This window comes from Triticum dicoccoides, chromosome 1B (genome assembly GCF_002162155.2).
Source record: "Triticum dicoccoides isolate Atlit2015 ecotype Zavitan chromosome 1B, WEW_v2.0, whole genome shotgun sequence".
Lineage (NCBI taxonomy): Eukaryota > Viridiplantae > Streptophyta > Magnoliopsida > Poales > Poaceae > Triticum > Triticum dicoccoides.
This window is the reverse complement of record NC_041381.1, coordinates 348,733,660-348,752,286: the sequence shown is the minus strand read 5'-3', so window position 1 is coordinate 348,752,286 and position 18,627 is coordinate 348,733,660. Positions and strand designations below refer to the sequence as shown.

Genomic DNA, 18,627 nt, shown 5'->3' with positions numbered 1-18,627 from the left:
GCAACACGACACGCCGTGGATGGCCATGGTTGTTGGCCGCCGTCAGCCAACAGCTGCGCGCGAGGGGCCTCGCCGGGCGCAACAGTGGCGCTGAGGGCCGCCGGGAGAAGAAGCCTTCGGCGCCCCGCAACCGCCTCCCGTCGCTTTCTTTTCGTTCTGGCCCAACTCGCTCGCCCAGTAGCTCGGCCTGGCGCGGGATCGGACGGGCGGTTCCTGGCGCGGGCGGGCGCGGCCACGGCCGGTCGGGGACCGGGCGAGGCCTAGCGCAGGGCGGGCGCTCGCAAGGGCGGCCACGGCCTGGCGCTGCTAGCCATGGCGCAGGCGGGCGCGGCCACCGCTTGGCGCAGGGGCCCGACGATGGGCGGTCGAGCGGAGCGCGGCGGCGACCTCGAGGACCCCGCGCCGGCGACGAGGTTGCGAACGAAGAGGACGAGGCCTACTCAGCTCTTTCCTAGTGATCTTGATTGTCCCTAGAAGCATCTCTTATTTTCATATAGAAATGAAATGGTTTAGTGGAAAAGAGGGAGATCCGGATTAAGCATAAATTCATTTGGAAAGAAAAGGGAAATCCCCTGAAATAAAGGATTTTGACTACGTTACCCTCAAAAAGAAGAGGAAGACAAACTAGCCAAGAGACAGAAAAAGGTAGGCTGCGTCTTCACCACTGAGGGGAGATTCTTCAGCGTCCATTCGCTCGATGGAGAGCAACGTGGCTGATAAAGTATTAAATTGTAAATGAGAGAACGAGAGACAATCAAATAAATGATTGAACTATCGATTTCATTGAACTGTCGATTTCATTGAATGATTCTCGGTATGTATACAAGGGAACAGACACGATCAGGAGATGCGACTGTTCGTAGAGGTGCAAGGGAAGAGGCGCGACGGTTGCCAATGCAACCGACGTACAGATTTCAATGGGAGGATTATCTCTTTAGTTAACCTATTAATTTAATCCTAACAGATAGAAGGTTGCAACTCAAGAAGATCTACTCTTCTGTTCCGTAATCATGCATACTTGTGCTGCTTAAGGATGAACAGGTCACTAGTCCTGTTTAAATATGGATTACAATCGTAGAAAGCAGCTTCGATACACACAAAAAAGTGGCAAATGGTTTGGTCATGGTTTATGAGTCCTTCGTGCCAGGTTAGGTCAGATCCTCACCCTCTCTCCTCGAGGGAATCACCCAACGATCGAATGGATGATCAGCAGAAACAATGAGGAGCATAATCCCATCAGATAAAAGCAATTTTCATCATTGGAAGTGACGTTACGAGTCAGTGATTAGATATCAACTTAACAAGGAAAACTTTGTGGAGAAAATCGTACACTGATTATTCCAGAGGACAAGCGTTCTCTTTATGCTAGTACATGTGTATTTACAATCTTATGACAAGATCCTTAACTTTACACAGGGGCTGGTTAATATACAGTGCATACATTATTGTGTATTTGGGGTTGCAACCTAAACGTGTTGAGATCTGCCCAAAGAAGAGAATATGCCATTTCACTGGACGTACAACATTCTGAATTGGAATGAGATGAGGGGTTCTGCCGACTGAGGTTGCTTCTTTCAAAGTTCCAAAGATTATTCCTTAAGAGGTCCCTTCTGATTTACTGTTCCTGTTAACCAATATTAAACAGCCATGTTCACGTTAGCATATAAAAACAAAAAAGAAAAGAAAAAAACAGATCCCAAACTAGCCTAAGTGTGTTCTAGAATCTCAGATGGTTTAGGGGTGGAACCATCTTAGCATTTTAGCAAAAGTAAAACTAGGCTATATCGTCTATGCAGAAAGCAGCTATCTTCGTCAGAATGTCATATAAGATAGGAGTATTACTTTTGCAAGTGAGCACACTATGATTTGAAATGATGGGGTATGTCTGGAAAGTGTGCAACACTCTGAATAACCAGAGTCTTCAGATAGCATTCCTGTAGTAACCATGTCTATCTTCTAATGTATTCCCTCTGTTCACAAATGTAAGACGTTTTGGCAGTCTAATTTAAATTGCCAAAACGTCTTACATTTGTGAACAGAGGTTGTAACTTTTATATGTAAGACCAATATGCTCTAAACTTAGATGAAGAAAGGAATGTAACACTCTGTGACACACCAAGCCACACTCTTCCTGTTAGCTTCTTGTCTGAATTTTCTAAAAATCAGCATGAAACAATTCCTTGTCAAGTCGCATCAGCTCTTAACCAGTCAACAAAAGTAATCAAACATTTGATATTAAACTGGTTATCACAGCAGCTGTCTACGTATTAGTGACCCAATATCAAGAAACTCAGCACCATTTGGCAAAACAATTGTATGCAACTCTTATGACAAAAAGGAACGGTATTAACATACAACTGAAAAGCGTGGTAATTTTTTATGTTGGTCTACGCGTGAAAGTAAAACAAGAAGACTCTACGGAGACAACAAAACATCACTCAAATGCTAGAATATACACATCATAATACTTCACAAATATCTTTCCTCTTTTCAAATACTTACTCTCTACGGATAAAAATGCCCGAATTGACAATCACATTTATCATGTTCAATTTTCAATTAATAGTGATAAAATATAGAAAATTTCATAGGCACTTTTAATCTGAACTCTCTATGAACAAAACAGGCTTTACAGATATTTTCTTCTGTTGAAGTATACGTGGACTTGCCCAACCTTCTGCGTCAGTTTGGACTTGTGGTTCTACTGGTTGGTGCATGAAACTTAATACTCATTGCTCTCCAACCATATTTCCCACAAATTTTGTAGAAAGGATAAAAAGTTTTGAAACAATACGGCTGCAGGTATTTGCAGTGCCAGCCGTTAAATAGTTCTGCTTCTTAGGAGTGACTAGAATCCTACTCTAATCCCTCTAATGCAGCTCCAAAACAGCCAGCGGCTAATCTTAACATATGGTTGTCTGATTTACTCAACAAGTTTCCTTTGAATTTAAACACGAGTGTTTCACCATTCTACCGTTCCCAAATTCTCCAAAGCATTTAACAGTTCTACCACTGCACCAAGATCAAACTAAAAGACTGCAGTGTAGTTGCAGGGAAGGACGCAACCAATGCAGCAAACATCAAGGCCACGGGTAGGCAATAGATAGCTTAAACTAATATTTCACAGATCAGTTTCGATAAAAGGAAAACTGCAATGATAATCAAATTCTCGTGAGCAACTGCGAACATCAAAATAAAGCTATCCATCAATACACCAACCCAATCTACATTCGACAGCACTGAGTAGAATTGAGCAAAAGTGGGTGAAGGTGAATTGCTGCAGAACTCAACAGCAGCACATCCAAATGGGAACAGAGGTAAAAGGAGACTTGGGGAGGTTAGAGCCTTCACCTCTGGGCTTGCGACTCGTAGAACCTGGCGATGCGCCCGCGGTTGGGGGGCTTGGGCTTGACGGGCTTCTTCCGGCGCAGCCCGGCGATCTCCTGCACGAGCGGGACGTGCACCAGCACCGTCCTCCACGCCACATACCAGCCTGAGGGCTCGTCAGTTGACCAACACGAACGAGCCGAAATTAAAAGGGAACGAGCCAAGGTGAAGGGATGGCCGGCGTACTCAGCAGGATGAATGATATGACGAAGGTGACGGCCAGGACGGGGCGGAGGACGAAAAGTTCGGCGAGCTCCCACGCCGTCTCCAGGCTGCCACCGGCCATGGCGCCGCCGGCCTTCGTGGGGGGAAAGGAATCTCGTTCTGTGCGACGAGGGTTGAGGGGAGGCCCATGAGTCTATGACATGTCGGCCCTAAACCAAGAGATTGCTGGTTGCTCAATCGTTGAAGCAAAGGAGACCTTCTTTTTTTTCTTTTTTTTTTTCCAAAAAGAAAGCAAAAGGAGATTGCTGCTTATGTATCGTTCGCTCCTCGTAGCTGTAACTCTGTAGCTCATGCTTTTGCTGCAATTGGAGCTAATGGCAATGATCCCCACCGCCTGTGCTGTACTATGTGACCTTGTGGCCAGCGACTTAGCTGTGCTTGATGTTTAATGGAATCACTTTCCAGTTTCAAAAAAAGAAAAGAGAAAGAAGCAAAGGAGATTGCTTGCGGGAGAGGGTATGTAGACCGTAAACGAATAGGATTCAAATTGTGTGCTGATCAAATCACATCCACACCTAATCATATACTACCTGTCAATACATTCATAGATTGGATAAAAAATAACCCTCGTTCAAATTAGATTCAGAGTTATCTCATCCGTTCTAATGATTTTTTAAGCATGTCAAATATAACGTTTTTTAGGGCAAACTTTGCTGTCACGAGGATCAAGGACGGATCCCTGATCTGCCTTGTAAGGATTGGGGTCAATTGACCCCAATGAAATCAGCAAAGCCTTCAGAAACTAAGTACTAATCACTATTCATTAATAGAAGATGACCCCACTGTCATAGACATTGACCCCATTGAACTTTTTTTTCTAGCTTCGTCCCTGGCGAGGATGGCAATTTTTTTTAGCATGCAATGATAATTCCTAGGAAAAAATTGAATATGACAAGGATTTGGCATGCTTGCTAAAATAAATTGCTATCCTCGTGACAATATAATTTGCCGGAAAAAAACATTGTATTTGCTATGCTAAAAAAATCTGACGTTCAATTTATAGCCAACAAATTTTTTGGGAAAGAAATTGTATTTCCATCAACTTATCATGAAGTATGTTTTTTATTCCTATACTTTATTTTGGTGTAAACTTCGTCCTTCAACTCTTAATACTAGTGCGAATCTTCCTACTGCTCGTCACTGGCCACCCCAAGTGGTTCCAGGGCGGAACCGACAAAGGGGTCTTCAGCCCGGCCCACCAAGCCGGAAGTCAACGTGGTGAGAGGTCCCTTAGCTGGGACATCGTCACCACCCGAAAGCTTCTCTAAGCGTCCCAATACTAGCAATAGAAGTAAACTAAATGGGTCGGCCATTACCAAAACTAAACACTGTAAGGGTTTTGTGTTTTTATGGAAAGACCATTGTGATTCCAGTTTGCCGCTCGATGTAGCAAATTGATGCCCAATCGTAGGGGGAAGCAAAAGGGAGCGATCTGAACTTGGTCGACCCGTTTTAGCCAGGTTATCTTTCGAGTTTTCCTTGTTTTGGAAACCTTTCGGAAGGTTCCAGTCTAGTCAAGGTCTGGTTTTCCAAAAAAAATCTCATGTTGTTTCTCTCACCTGTTTTCTTTCCTTTTGTATTTTTCAGGTTTTTTTGTTCATTTTCCAAAATAAGTTCAGATTTTAAAATTTCAAAAAATGTTTAAAAGTTTCAAAACCTATTCACATCTAAAATTTTTTGTTTTTTTTTTCAAAGATTTGAAAACCTACTTAAAAATTATCACATTTTCATTTTTTGGTGTTTATTTTAAAAATATAAAGAATGGTTGGAATTGAAAATATATTCATGATGTTTTAAAAATTGTTTACATTAAAATATTTTAAAATGTTCACGTTTAAAAAAAATGCTATTTTAAAATAAATAAGCATTCATGTTATTTCGTATCTATACTTAAATCAGTTGTAGAAGTGCAAACTATGTTGCATCCACCGAACCTCACGTATACCGAATGACCAAACATATCTCTGCTACGTCTACCAAATTGGGCGGACCCACAAACGCATGAACCTGTGTGTTTGCTCGACAAATTTCCGCAACGCACGACGTAAAGGAGCTAAGACTTAGGGCCTCTTTGATTCACAGGATTAAAATGGTCATGTCCATCCTATGAATTTTGGGTTGTTTGTTTGATTGCATCATAGAAAAACAAAGGAATATTTCAAAGAGATTTGAGTTCATGATAGAAATCGCATGGGAAGTACTACAAAGAAATCCATATGAGCAATTCATATAGGATTCAATCCTATAAATAAAACAACCAACATAGAAAAGGTTTAAGGATTCTAATCCTTCAAAATTCCTATGAAAATCCTTTGAATCAAATGAACACCTATATCCTACGCAACAAGCACATAATGGGAGTTTTTTTAATACACCACCCTAGCTCAAGTAGGTCTTATAACTTGGTTTCCGAATAGAACAACAGGGAGCTTGTCTACTACTCCTACTTGATTTTGTAGGTGATCTTGCCCCAAAAAACGAGCCTAAACACTTGCCCACGCAACAAATACTTGGTTTTGTAGGGTGTGGCTATGCCTGTAGCCAGACAGTAGCTCGCCTCGGGTCAAATCACAACCTGTAGTGGGTCGGCCTAGTAGTTAGTTTCCTTTGCTCGTTGGTTACATTTTTTCCCTTTTCTTTTTTCTTCTCTTTATACTTCAAAATATTGTAAATATATATATTTCAAAATTTAGTTTGATTAAACTTTTTGAAACGTTAATTGCATGTTAAAAATAAGTTTATCAAACGTCAAAATTTGTTTGGGTAATTTGAAAAAAATCCATACCATTCAAAAAAAAGTTTGCATGTTTTAAACAATATGTTTGTGGCATTTTTAAAAATTAATAAAAATGTAGAGAATTTTTTACGTAATTTGTAAAAGATGTTTGTACCATTCAAAAAAATCTTCATGGCACTTATAATTTTTTTGTGTGATTAAAGATATGTTTTATATTTGTTCACAAAAGTTCATAACATATAAAACATTATTTGTGCCATATAAAAATATTGTAACATATAAAAGAATGTTCAAACGTGTGTTTAACTTTTTTCCTGTGTAGTCAGAAAATGTTCAATGTGCAATTGGCAAATGTACAATTTTTTGAATAATATGAGTATAATTTAAAAATTACACGAACAAAATATACATTATACGAAATATATATTAGCTTTTTAAATATTTTAAAAGTAATAATAAAAAAGTAGGTTCTTATGAAAAAAGACAAAAAAAATAAATTGCTCTGTAAAGAAATGTAAGACTTTCTAGATCACTACTTATGTGTAATGTATTTTTTTTTTGAGAGAGTACGTAATGTAACTGTTGACGTGCGTACATGGAGCACTGTAGCAGCAGATGCGCGTCGCGCTGGGCCTTTAGTTTCTGTCTCGCAATAGGTGGGACCTCCTAGACAGTCCAGACATGGTAACGGGCCCGTTAGATCATCTGAGCACGAGAGAGCCCACGTGAGGAATCTGAATTCCGGAGCAGTTCGCCCTCTCCACTCCCACTCGCGACAGAGGCACAGGCCACGGACGCAGGACACCTTTCCCCCGATGCTCGCCGGCGGCGAGGACGGCAACGGCCATCTGCCGCGGCCGCGCAGGCCGCGGCGCCTCGGCGGCATGGGATCTCCTTCGGGCCAGGCAGCCTCGGCTCTGCCGCACCCCGCTCCGCCCCCCTGCACCGACTACGACATGGCCTATTTCAAGGCCTACTCCCACATCGGCGTCCACGAGGAGATGCTCAAGGTAACGCGTGCACTAGCACACACTTTCTCAATTCTCCCTCTATGATATATGCTCCGTATTTGATGGAGGATTGGCCGCCTGCCTGTACTTGCTATTGCATCGGTGGAGTTAGGGTTTTGTTTACTACGGGCAGCGATCTGTGGACCGAGTCCATCTGTCCATGGGATCGTCGCCATCGAACAAAGAAGGATGTCTGAGGTTCCTTACAGTTCCACCACCTGCGAGAATGTGACCTAGTGTCACCATTGGTGGATAAGCTCGCATAGTTAGGGCTGTTTATTGACTAAGTAGACATCGCAGGAATAATGTTCTTGCACGAGGAGATGGGTGGTTAAAATGTTTACAATCATGCTCCACGAGAAGATGGGTAGCTTAAATGTTTACTATCATGCTCCGTGTGGGTCTGAAGTTTCGTTTGGCTTTGGCAGGTAAAACATTATGGCCACTGTTTGAATCACTTATATAACACAACATAAGCCACACAAAGAAATAATGGACATGCCACAGTTTTTTTTTTGGTTTGTCAGGAAATTAACAAGAAAAATGACGCGTCATTATTCTGAATGGAGGAGCTAGCATAACACTGTTGTTGCCCAAATGCTATGATCAGATGCTAGCATTGTTTGTTGTTTGTCGCGCACCTGGAAATTCAGATGCTGTTATCTGGTAATTTGTTAATGTAAGCTACTAACCTTACGACCTGGCGTGCATTGGTAGAGAGTGATGTGCAGCTGCTGCTATGCTTACACAGAGTGCCACAGACCTTACACCTATTGAAAAAAGATCTCTCAGAATACACTAATTACACCAGGTTCTTTTGAGCTTTATGTTGTGTTGGTGATTTCAGTAGCATCTCTGGATTGCTTAGGTCTCAAGCTAATGCAACATCATCATTCTTGAATTAGTATTAATCTTGAGATTGCTAATTTCAGGATCATGTGAGGACTAATACTTACAGAAATGCTATCATGCACCACAAAGATCTAATTTCAGGCAAGGTCAGAGTTACTTACAGTTTGTATGCTTACTGGACTACATGATATTCTTGGATAGATACCAAACAGGACACAGTTTTCTGTTCACTCAATTAACTCATGAATGGTTGAAGTTTCAATTTTCAGGTCGTATTGGATGTTGGCTGTGGCACTGGCGTTCTTTCTATATTTTGTGCTTTTGCTGGTGCCACTCGGGTAACTTAAGTAATCAATTATTAGCTTAACACTTATGTGTTGCCAATGATATTATGAAATTTGAACGTCTGCTTTCTAAGTGTCCCTTTCTATATACTCCCTCCGTCCGGAAATACTTGTCATCAAAATGGATAAAAGGGGATGTATCTAGACGTATTTTAGTTCTAGATGCATCTCTTTTTATCCATTTTGATGACAAGTATTTTCGGACGGAGGGAGTAGATGTTAAGTATGTTTCCAATCTTTGTTGCTCTTCAAGCCTTTTCTCATTTTTTTATTTTCTTTCTGTATAAGTTGGTCGCTTAGTGAATTCACACTAAGAAGATATTGATCAATTTTTTAATCATGGTGTAATTTGTTTTTCTGTGGATCTTAGCTGTCCATTTGTGAACAACATATCTGACAAAAAAAAGATATTCTCAAGAGAGAACACAGGAGCAAACTCTTTCACCAAAAAAATAAAAATAGGTTAGCACCAGATAGTCATTTAAAAAGCTGCATCAATGCACGCATTGATCATTTGATCTGTACCATAAGATCTATTGTACCCGTCGTTTACCAAATACTAGTAGCCTCCATGTTTATGTTTTTCTGTGCTTTGAATCATCTTTCATTCGATTGCAGCAATTTGGCCCTTTCTTTTGCAATAAAACACATGTGTGCTATATTGCTGTGTAATAATACGGGTTCATTTTGCTTGAGGGTTGCAAGTTGTTCTTAGTTATTTCTGTTGCTAATTCATTTTATGATGTGGATGGCAGATTACCTGTTTTCCATTAATATTTAATTTTTAATTAATCTCCTGAGTTTATTGTGTTCAGGTCTATGCAGTCGATGCAAGTGATATTGCGTTACAGGTATATCCTCCCTTCTTGGTTTTTCCTTTATGGTTGAGATTGCAAAACTACAATTAATTTAATAAACTAGTGCTGCACCCCAACCCTTGTACTGTGTGCTACTTGAAAGCTAAATGCAACATGGAGGGAAGCCCCTTGTGATCAAATAAATACATTTTTCTTAGAATAGTGATAAATACTTAGTAGCTTGAAAAGTGGTGCTAGGCAAGTTCCCTTGCTTGATCTGCCACCATACTATCTGCTAATAATATGTATATTTGTGAAATGCTTTTGCAATTTCTTTAATATGCATTTTTTACTTTCATTATTTTATTATTTGCTTCTACAAATTCAATGCTGATTCCATTTCCTTCAATCTAAATGTGTTTAGGCAATGGAAATTGTGAGGGAAAATGAGCTGTCTGACAAAGTCATTGTTTTGCATGGACGAATCGAGGTACACCTTTGCTATCTAGCCTTTGCCATTTCTGTCATAACCATTTCATCACCATTTGCATTTACCTAAAGCTTTATTTTATGAAAGGTTGAAACATTATCTTGCTTGTAGATTATAGCCAACTATAATATCTTGATTGTAGTTGCGTTAGCATCCTTAAACTTCTATTTGAGGTTTTCATCGTTATGGAACTTGACTGCTATAATATTCAAATGCAGGATGTCGAAATTGAAGAAAAAGTTGATGTCATTATATCTGAATGGATGGGCTATATGCTTCTATATGAGGTTCTATAAATATATTGTTTGTGTAGTTGGACTTATTCAACACATCACTTTACATCTGCCCGATATGTGAAATCTGAAATATAGTCATGTCGATTGTAGAGTATGCTGGGGAGCGTAATTTTTGCTAGGGATAAATGGCTTAAGCCAGGGGGTCTTATTCTTCCATCTCATGCGTCGGTAAGTGTTTCCGTAAAATGTTACTCCCTCCGTTCCATATTTAGTGTCGCTGATAAAGTACAAAGTTGTACTAAATCAGCAACACTTAATATGGAATGGAGGGAGTATGTATCAATGATTTGGTTGAGACATTGATTGAAAAATTGCCTGGCTGACATAAACAAATAATCGTGCTGCAGCTTTATCTTGCGCCTATTACAAATTCGCACAGATATCAGGATAGTATTTACTTCTGGCGAGATGTATATGGTATAAAAAGTAAGTTCGTTGTCCTTTGTATATGTTGTCTTAATAACTACTCCCTCCGTCTCATAATATAAGAGCGTTTTTGTCAAAAACGCTCTTATAATATGGGACGGAGGGAGTAGTATAGATTCCTTAAATATGAGGAGACTTAGTTGCTTGTTCGTAATGTGCCAATAGCTTCCTAAGTTAGCTTCACATGGAAGCTAATTATTGTTTCTCATTCTCAGATTAATCTGTAATTTATTCTTTGCTTGATTCAGTGTCCTGTATGATGCCTCTTGCAAAACAATGCACATTCATGGAGCCTTCTGTTGAGACAATTAGTGGCGAGAATGTTTTGACATGGCCAACGGTGGTGAGATATTTGTTGCTGAACTGTGTATTCTCCTCTGCTTGACATCTTCTTTGCACACATATCACCCTCGGACTTTGCATATAAATTAGTTCCTGTTTGTGTAGCTCGACATTTTTATGTAAGCTGAACTATTCTTTAATACAACTTACTGGATCCCTTGAACAGGTTGCACAAGTGGATTGCTATACCATACAAGCTCCAGATCTTGAAACTATTACCGCTGCATACAAGTTTACATCAATGTTGCAAGGTAAGTTGTATTTCATTCTTTTTACATTCGGGGTAGAACATGGTGAAACATATTCATGATTTCATCTAGTAGTAAATTTGCAGCTAGGTTTCTACTGATATTATGATATACTCCCTCTGTAAACAAATATAAGACGTTTTATAGACATGACACAAGTCTCTAAAACATCTTATATTTGTTTACAGAGGTTGTATTTTTTAATCTGTGGAGTCCTCGAGCTATGATCGTGCCAGGTCTGTTTGAGAGGACTTAAGCTTGATCACTCTAAGACAGTGCTGCTGTTAGAGAGGCTTTTTGATAAGCTGTGGGATGTTTCTGTTGATAGAGCAAGCTTCCTGCAGAAGCAGAAAACCCACTATATAAGGCGTACTGGAAAAGTGTTACCTAGATTCTTACTGCAGTCAGGAATCTATTTCCTGTGTGTGAACCTATTGCAGCAAGGTGGCAATTCTTAGCAGCTTCAGGTAGCTAGCTGGTGTTAAGGATGTATGGTGATAGGTAATAGCATCTCTTTAGGGTCCTGTTGAGTTGCATTTTCGTCGGGCACACAGATATAGAAGTTCTAAGATTGAAAAACCACAAAAGAGAATGGCCATGGTACCCTCCATTACATGCTCTGGAACGATGATAAATGATGTTTGTTTCAGTACTGATACATACATGCAAAGATAGACTAACATACAATTTATGTGCATATTTTTATTTTGTGGTAGAGCAAGAAATTGCTGGGCCCTGTTCAGATAGTGTCACTTGAAATTATTAATGCAAATTATACCGAAGATACATTTTTTTCTTCTATAGAGTTACTGAAGACATGCGAAAGAAAACAGCACAATCGTGGGTACAGTTGTACTCCTTGAATTATTTTTGCTTGTCTTTTTCATCTGCATGGAAATGTAAATATGTAATGCTAAGAGCATCAACAGCTGGACTGGTCAAATTTGACCTTCTATACGTCCGCAGTCGCGTCCGCGGATAGTGGCTGATCAGCATAGCAACATAGAATAATCTATATGGATCGTGGATAAACGGGTCATAAGTTTTGTACAATTGGACCCAAAAGAGCAAGTTCATCACCGGGCATCACTAGAAACGATAGCTAGATAAACGGAGAAGGGAGCCGGACATCACCATTTCCTCGCCTGTCCCTTCCCCTTGCTGTCACAGGAGTGGAGGTAGTACTCCTCCGTGTAGGCGGCGCCGGCTGAAGGGGGGTCGTCGTCGTCGCTTGTCGTGCCGGATGACGACGAAGAAGGGATGATGCCCGCGAACATCGGGCGGCGCGGGCTTGCTCCTTCGTGAGCCATGCCGCTTTCGTCGCGGCCTCTTGCTTCTCCTTCGCGAGGCGCTCAGACTCTTTGATGCCGAGCCGGAGTGCCTTCGTGTTCTTGCGGCGGAGGCGCCCCGCATCTGTCTCCGCCATGCTCAGCGACCGGCGGAGAACCTCGCGCGGGAGCTGCTTCTATGTATCAATCGACGCGGACATCGCGTAGATGCGGGAGGAACTAACCTCCTCTGCCCTCGGCGCGGCATGCGGTGCGCGCCTTCAATTCGGGTATCCTCGTACGCGGACTCCGCGCGGGCACGAGCATCCAACGTCAGCTAGGAGGAGCTGGGGCCGGAGGGGTAGGGGAGGGGCGCGCCCAGAGACGGATCGGCGCGAAACACGACGGGCCGACGCGGTCGACTGCATTGCGTCGCCAGACCACTGGGGACGACATGGAGCTCAAGCTCCTGTCCCGGTCCATCCGTGCCGTCGGAGGGCAATGCCGACTGTGAGCTCCTCGTCGTTCAGGGCCAGTGTGGGCTGGATCTGACGTGGCAGATGCGTCCGGGCCTCCCCATATCTGCCCCACATATGGGCTGGGTTTTGGGGTGTCGGGTGGCCCGGACGTATAGGGCCAGTTTGAGGGGTCCGGTTGGGTCGCAAAAAAGTGACCGGTCACTGACGGTGTCGTCCAGACGGGTGTATAGGAGCAATATGAGGGGTCCGGCTGTAGATGCTCTAACCTTGCTCTCTTCTGTGTTATTTTTTCAGCTCCATTGCATGGATTTGCATTTTGGTTCGATGTCGAGTTTAATGGACCAGTTCGCCAGAAATTCAAGAAGCAAACAAGCCAACCCTTGGATGTCAATATGCCAAATTACAACCCAAGCAATAAAAAGAAAAAGGCAGATGTCTCAATTGTTCTGTCAACTGCCCCAGAGGACGCCCCTACTCACTGGCAGCAGGTGATTGCTTTAATAAGTGCCATATTGGTTTCCTTTTCGCTTAGGTATATGGCTATTTTGAAATTCCTAGAAAATTGCATTGCTAACATCCACAAGAATGCTGTTCTTTTTGGAATGCAGACTCTCCTTTACTTATTTGAACCTATCGAGTTAAAGAAAGACCAAATTATGGAAGGTTCTGTTACCATATCTCAGAGCCAGCAACATGCCCGCTTCCTTAACATTTGCCTGAAATATTTGTGAGTCTTATTGCTCTGGTTTGGTGTTATCCAGTTTACTCATTTTCTACTATCACTTTGAAGTTTGATGTAACTTTGGATCCCTTTTGTCTGTGCAGTACTGGAGACCAATGGTACGTTAAAGAATCCGTGATGCGATAGCATGGAAAACTTTAATAGAATAATATGTTATAGATAGGTGCAAATCTATCGGTTCCTGCGCATCATGAACCTTATCGGTCATTACAATTTTGGAGCATTCTGACTGAAGCGGGTCATCATGATGGCAAATTGATCAACATATGCTGCCATTTAGTTTTCATTTGGAAAGCTGGAATTTTGGACGAGGACGTCGAGGAGCAATTCATCCAGAACTCCCAACAAACATCCATTACTCCAAATCAGGCCTTAGATTTGAATTGTTCTTAGTCGAGTTTGGGTAGATCAGTAGAATGAATGAAGCATTGAGAAATTCAATAATTACATGCTGGCGAAGGTAGTATAGGTTTTTCCTTACGTTAACAGTACAGTTCGTCTTGGCCCATCTGATTAGTCGTCTTTTCTTACATTAGATAGCCATGCAGATTGTTTCTGTTGTTTGTAACAACTGTATTTTCCAACATGACATTCATGCGGCCCTTGGAGTTGTTGTAATAACAGACTAAGATTTTCCATTCGGATGTGAAATCATCATCTGACAGTGTCAACATATTATCTCAGTTGTGTATGTTTGCTTCAATGTTGCAAAAAGAAGTGGTAGGCAAAAAGAAGTGGTAGTATCAAGATTCTTTTTAGGAGTATCATTCATTGACATTCTGTGTGGAAGTTTACCTGGAGATTTTGTAGGAGTTGCATTTTTCAGTCATGAAAGTGCGGTCGATCAAAGGGCAATTCTGTAATATTCTGTTTAACCATGCTGGACCATGGCTTCTTGCAGTTCTATCATTATTGGGATGCACACCAGTTTGATTTGTACCATGAATAAGAAAGCAGGATTAAGTTATCATTACAACCCTAGCGAACACTAATAAGGCTATAAACTACTAGGATAATATATTCACTCCAACAGAAGATGTTGCACACGGGAGTAGGAGACTGTCACATACGGCGAAGCTATATTGGGGTCGTTGGCAGGGAGGCGAGGGGCGTGTGGTGGTGAGCTGAGAATACTAAGCCTAGTCAGAAATTACTAAGCTATCCTCGAGCTGAACTTTTAGGCGAGCCATATCAATGGTTGGATTTGGTCATAGAACGATTCGAAGCATTATAACTGATATCCAAAAAAGAAAGCTACATATAGGATGAAGATGCGTGTTGGCCGACTGGGTCGCGAGCCGTTCGATCCATTGCGAGATAACAGTCTGATCCAGCTGATGAAGTTTGCAACATGGGTCATATTGCGCTTGAAGGTTTGCAACATGAATCATGTTGTGCTGAGATGTGCGTAATGAATACTTCACAACATGAGCCATATTACGCTCCGAAGCTTTCGGACATGGCTGACGTTGCGGTCCTCGCTGATGTAGCTTAGTGCTGTGCATGGTCGATTTTCCTCGAAGCACATCCAATATTGTCCTTGTAGTTGTTGAATGCGGTCGTCGCAACCTCGTCAGTGTTGCAATCACATCAACCCTGCGTTGCCAAGATGTCATACAACGCGTCCATGCCCATAGCATCGGCGACCATCCCTTTGCAGCAACGACCACCAGCCGCGTGGGAGGCGTCTCCATCTCATCTGCTTCAAAAGGCACATAGAGGCCACTGTTTGTTGGGCAGCGCCCTTGTGAAAGGGGAACCATGGCGTCACAGAAAGAAGTCTCACCGATAGGAGGTAGCCTAAGGGAAGGAGAGAGAGAGAGAGAGAGAGAGAGAGAGAGAGAGAGAGAGCATGAGGAGATGGGTTTGCTCTGGCTCGAGAAAAACTTGCGTCCGTTACAAAGATAATGATAAGAGAAGCGGCGCATGGTCCCACGGGAGCACGTGGAGGTGGATCGAGTTAGGAAAATCAGTCAGGTAGATTATTCGTGCTTTTCTCCTATTTATAACCTATGATATTTTTTTACACAATACAAGCAAAGTCGCTCACATATACAAGCACACCGCTATAAACGCACGCACACCCTATCCTTATAAGCATCTCCGGGAGACTGAGCCGACATATCATATTGAGATTGAGGAAGTCACCATAGACACCTTCATTGTCGACATGAACGTCTCTTCCCATTGAACGACGTCGGTGGAAGGTCAAAATATTTTTTTTAAGAAAAATGCGAGCACCAATGTCAAAGTCTAGGACTTAAACTTTGGTGAACAGGGCGTACCGTTGTTCTTCTAACAATCCAAGCACAGATTGGTTTGCATGTTGATGATTTATACTACATGTGGAAACAGAATAAACACCAAACCATAAAAGAAAAACTGAGAAAAATAAACAAGTTAAAATAAAACTAGCCTGTGGGTTTGGAACTTGGGTTTCTGAATGCTTCCGGTGTGCCAGGCTGGCGAGGTGGGCCCCACGGCCGTAACCGATTATTTACCTCGCGCGCCGCCGAACACAAAGGATGGGGAAAATGACGAGCGGCTAAAAATCTCAAAATCGCTGTCAGTGACGCAGTAATACGGCCGATTCCGCTTGGCTTCTCTCCCAAGACACGGTAACAAAGCACATTTCACCTCGCCGCCGGCCCGTCCCGTCCCTATAAATTCCCCTCTCTCCTTCCCCGTCTTATTCTACATCCACATTTCCACATCATCACGCTCGCGAAGCAGAGGGAGAGAGACCGGCGCGGCGAGCGGCGGCAATGGCGGACGCGAACCGGTGGTGGGGGGCAGCGAATGTGGTGTCGCAAGCCTTCGTGCAAGCTGTCGGCACGGAAGAAGTCTTCAGGTCGATCAACCTCGCCATCGCCAAGTTCGAGGCGCGAGCCGGGTTGCTGCGCGCGATCCGCGACGGCGCCACCCTCGAGGAGGCGACCGCAGGCTACGTCGAGCCGGGTCCCGCCGGGGTCCTCCCCGCCGCGCTCCTCGAGGACGCCCGGCGCGGCATCAAGCGCCGCCGCTCGCTCCACGCCTTGGCCCGCGGCCTCCCCCTCTGCACCCATGCACTGGGCCGGGCACCCGATGCGGAGACGACCCAGAGATGGGAGAACTGCAACGTCGCCGTGCTCACCTACGCCCGCCGCGCGCAGACGAGGCTGCGCAACGCCGCGTCGCTCTACAAGGCGGCCGTGGACGCCATCGACTTGGCCTCGGTGCTTCCGTTCGGAGCCCCGCTCCGCGTCGCCTGGATGGGGGCGGCCGAGCAGCTCACGAGGCTTGCCGCCAGGGAGGCCACCATGGCGCGCGACAACATGATCATGATGGGGCTAGCCGTTAGTCAGCAGGCCTGGGTCGCCAAGGCCATGATGGGGCCTGCGCCAGGCGCGCTCGGCGGAGGAATCAACAACTAAGTCCATCACCAGTAAGCCTCTGTTTCCATTCCTTCCTGCGTTCCTGCGCCCCGGAGAGAGATTTTCGCAAGAGTTTCTGTACGGTGTACGGTGTGTGGGACTCGAAACTCTTGATGAGTTGGTGGGTCAGATAAACACGTCTCCGCTTCTTCTAGTACTATATACGTACGTACATTGGTTGTTAATAGTTGTATAGATTAGGTGATTTGTGCTCTAGAATGTCTGGCGTTCACCTGATGCAATCCGGTCTGTCCGCCGTCAGATTCTCTGGCTGACCAATGCAATGCGAACGTGAACATGTGTACTTTGAAACTGTTGCCGCCCGGTTTCTTGTTGAATCTCGAATTTGGGCGATCATCTGCTGTGCTGCACCTTTTATTTGGCCAAAGAAATGTAAATGCGCTTGATCGTCTACATGTGTTCATATCCAAAATTTCAGTTGATTCAGCATGATAATTTGACGGCCATTTTTATCATATTATACCTGATGTTTGGCTTGCAGTTCCCTGTCTAAGTGTCAAGATATGCAAATTCTGGCCATTAGGCCTCCATGATAAGTTGAGTTGATAGCCAACGTTTTTGTTATTCTCTTCTGTTGGGATAGATCCCTTCCATTTGACTGGTTGTACAAAGCCTCACACAGTCTTTGCTCATGACTTTGGCTTACTGGGAAGTTCTCTGCTGATAACCAGCGTTTTTATTAACCTCCTCTGGTTGTGGAGATTGCCACCGGGTCTTTTTGGTACTATATATGTCTTTTTGTAGCTCGAAAAAACATCATATGCACGTGACAACTTTGGCTTACTGGGAAGTTACTTTTGTCTTGATTTTAATTCACACCTTAGCTGAGTCGGTGTTTTTGTCAAATGTAGGAGTTCCCTTAACTTAGCAATTGTACAACAGATCATTTGTGCAGGATTACAGTGGTGTTATCTGTCCTAGTCAACCCGAGCGCTTGAGTATGCAGGGGGAACATCTTCTTCTGTTCACAAGGTGTACTCTTTCATTAAAGTCCCTGTTAGTTAGAAGGAAGTCCGTAAAAGCCCCGTAACAAGTCCGCACGTTATTTTAGGATTATTGTTATTCGATTGAGCGGAAAATCGGTCGACTATTTTGACAAGGAAGTTAAGCAGGAACGAAGACTGACACGTGTCTTCACCCTCAAGCAAATCCTTGAAGGCCTCATGCTCTGGACTCACCGGACGAAGAAACCAGAGCAGAAACAGGCCGCCTTTTCTTGGCGTTCCTACCTCTCATCACGTTTACACGTGCTTATGTAATTCCTCCTTTGTAATCAGTCAAATGATGGATTGCAAAATTGAGAAATATATTCAGGTGGGGAACCCTCCCCCCCACCCCCAGTGATTTTTCAAAAAAAAAGGCTGACACATGTCATTCCACAATTGGACAAAGATTCGACTATGACCCGAATCAAAATTAGTCGACTGATGACTAGATACTCCAAAAACTGTATCTACTCCTTATCAAACAACCAAATAAGAATGTTCATCGATTCGGTTGCCAGGCTCATCTGCACCTGGACAGAAAAAAATTCACAAAAAATACTAGAA

General features: G+C 43.2%; 3 protein-coding genes across 4 annotated transcripts; 2 read left to right on the top strand and 1 right to left on the bottom strand.

The window, feature by feature from the left end:
* Window positions 1-1,311: 1,311 nt before the first annotated feature.
* On the bottom strand, window positions 1,312-3,756 carry LOC119334557. The gene is made up of 3 exons (XM_037607105.1): window positions 3,574-3,756; window positions 3,352-3,493; window positions 1,312-1,624 (listed from the first exon to the last, which is right to left on the bottom strand). Exons 1-3 carry the CDS (start codon window positions 3,671-3,673, stop codon window positions 1,597-1,599), a joined length of 270 nt encoding a protein of 89 aa, XP_037463002.1. The 5' UTR covers window positions 3,674-3,756; the 3' UTR covers window positions 1,312-1,596.
* Window positions 3,757-7,087: 3,331 nt separating this feature from the next.
* LOC119334539 (probable protein arginine N-methyltransferase 6.2) lies at window positions 7,088-14,332 on the top strand. Of its 2 annotated transcripts, XM_037607090.1 has the most exons (13): window positions 7,088-7,359; window positions 8,292-8,357; window positions 8,481-8,549; window positions 9,371-9,406; window positions 9,777-9,842; window positions 10,061-10,129; window positions 10,229-10,306; window positions 10,486-10,564; window positions 10,813-10,907; window positions 11,073-11,157; window positions 13,196-13,389; window positions 13,510-13,628; window positions 13,727-14,332. In XM_037607090.1, the coding sequence occupies exons 1-13, from the start codon at window positions 7,165-7,167 to the stop codon at window positions 13,767-13,769; spliced, it is 1,194 nt and encodes a 397-aa protein (XP_037462987.1). In that variant the 5' UTR covers window positions 7,088-7,164; the 3' UTR covers window positions 13,770-14,332. The 2 variants fall into 2 exon arrangements, with proteins under 2 accessions (XP_037462987.1, XP_037462993.1); XM_037607096.1 differs by lacking the exon at window positions 8,481-8,549.
* Window positions 14,333-16,408: 2,076 nt separating this feature from the next.
* On the top strand, window positions 16,409-17,056 carry LOC119305054. Its single transcript, XM_037581683.1, has one exon. The coding sequence runs from the start codon at window positions 16,409-16,411 to the stop codon at window positions 17,054-17,056; it is 648 nt and encodes a 215-aa protein (XP_037437580.1).
* The last annotated feature ends 1,571 nt before the right edge of the window (window positions 17,057-18,627 follow it).

Coding starts and splice junctions, on each gene's coding strand:
- LOC119334557 (XM_037607105.1), bottom strand. CDS start 3,673: ATGGCCGGTGGCAGCCTGGAGACGGCGTGGGAGCTCGCCGAACTTTTC. Junction 3,494..3,573: donor CATATCATTCATCCTGCTGA/GTACGCCGGCCA, acceptor ACGAGCCCTCAG/GCTGGTATGTGGCGTGGAGG. Junction 1,625..3,351: donor TACGAGTCGCAAGCCCAGAG/GTGAAGGCTCTA, acceptor ATTGGTTAACAG/GAACAGTAAATCAGAAGGGA.
- LOC119305054 (XM_037581683.1), top strand. CDS start 16,409: ATGGCGGACGCGAACCGGTGGTGGGGGGCAGCGAATGTGGTGTCGCAA.
- LOC119334539 (XM_037607090.1), top strand. CDS start 7,165: ATGCTCGCCGGCGGCGAGGACGGCAACGGCCATCTGCCGCGGCCGCGC. Junction 9,407..9,776: donor CAAGTGATATTGCGTTACAG/GTATATCCTCCC, acceptor AAATGTGTTTAG/GCAATGGAAATTGTGAGGGA. Junction 10,908..11,072: donor TTTTGACATGGCCAACGGTG/GTGAGATATTTG, acceptor TCCCTTGAACAG/GTTGCACAAGTGGATTGCTA.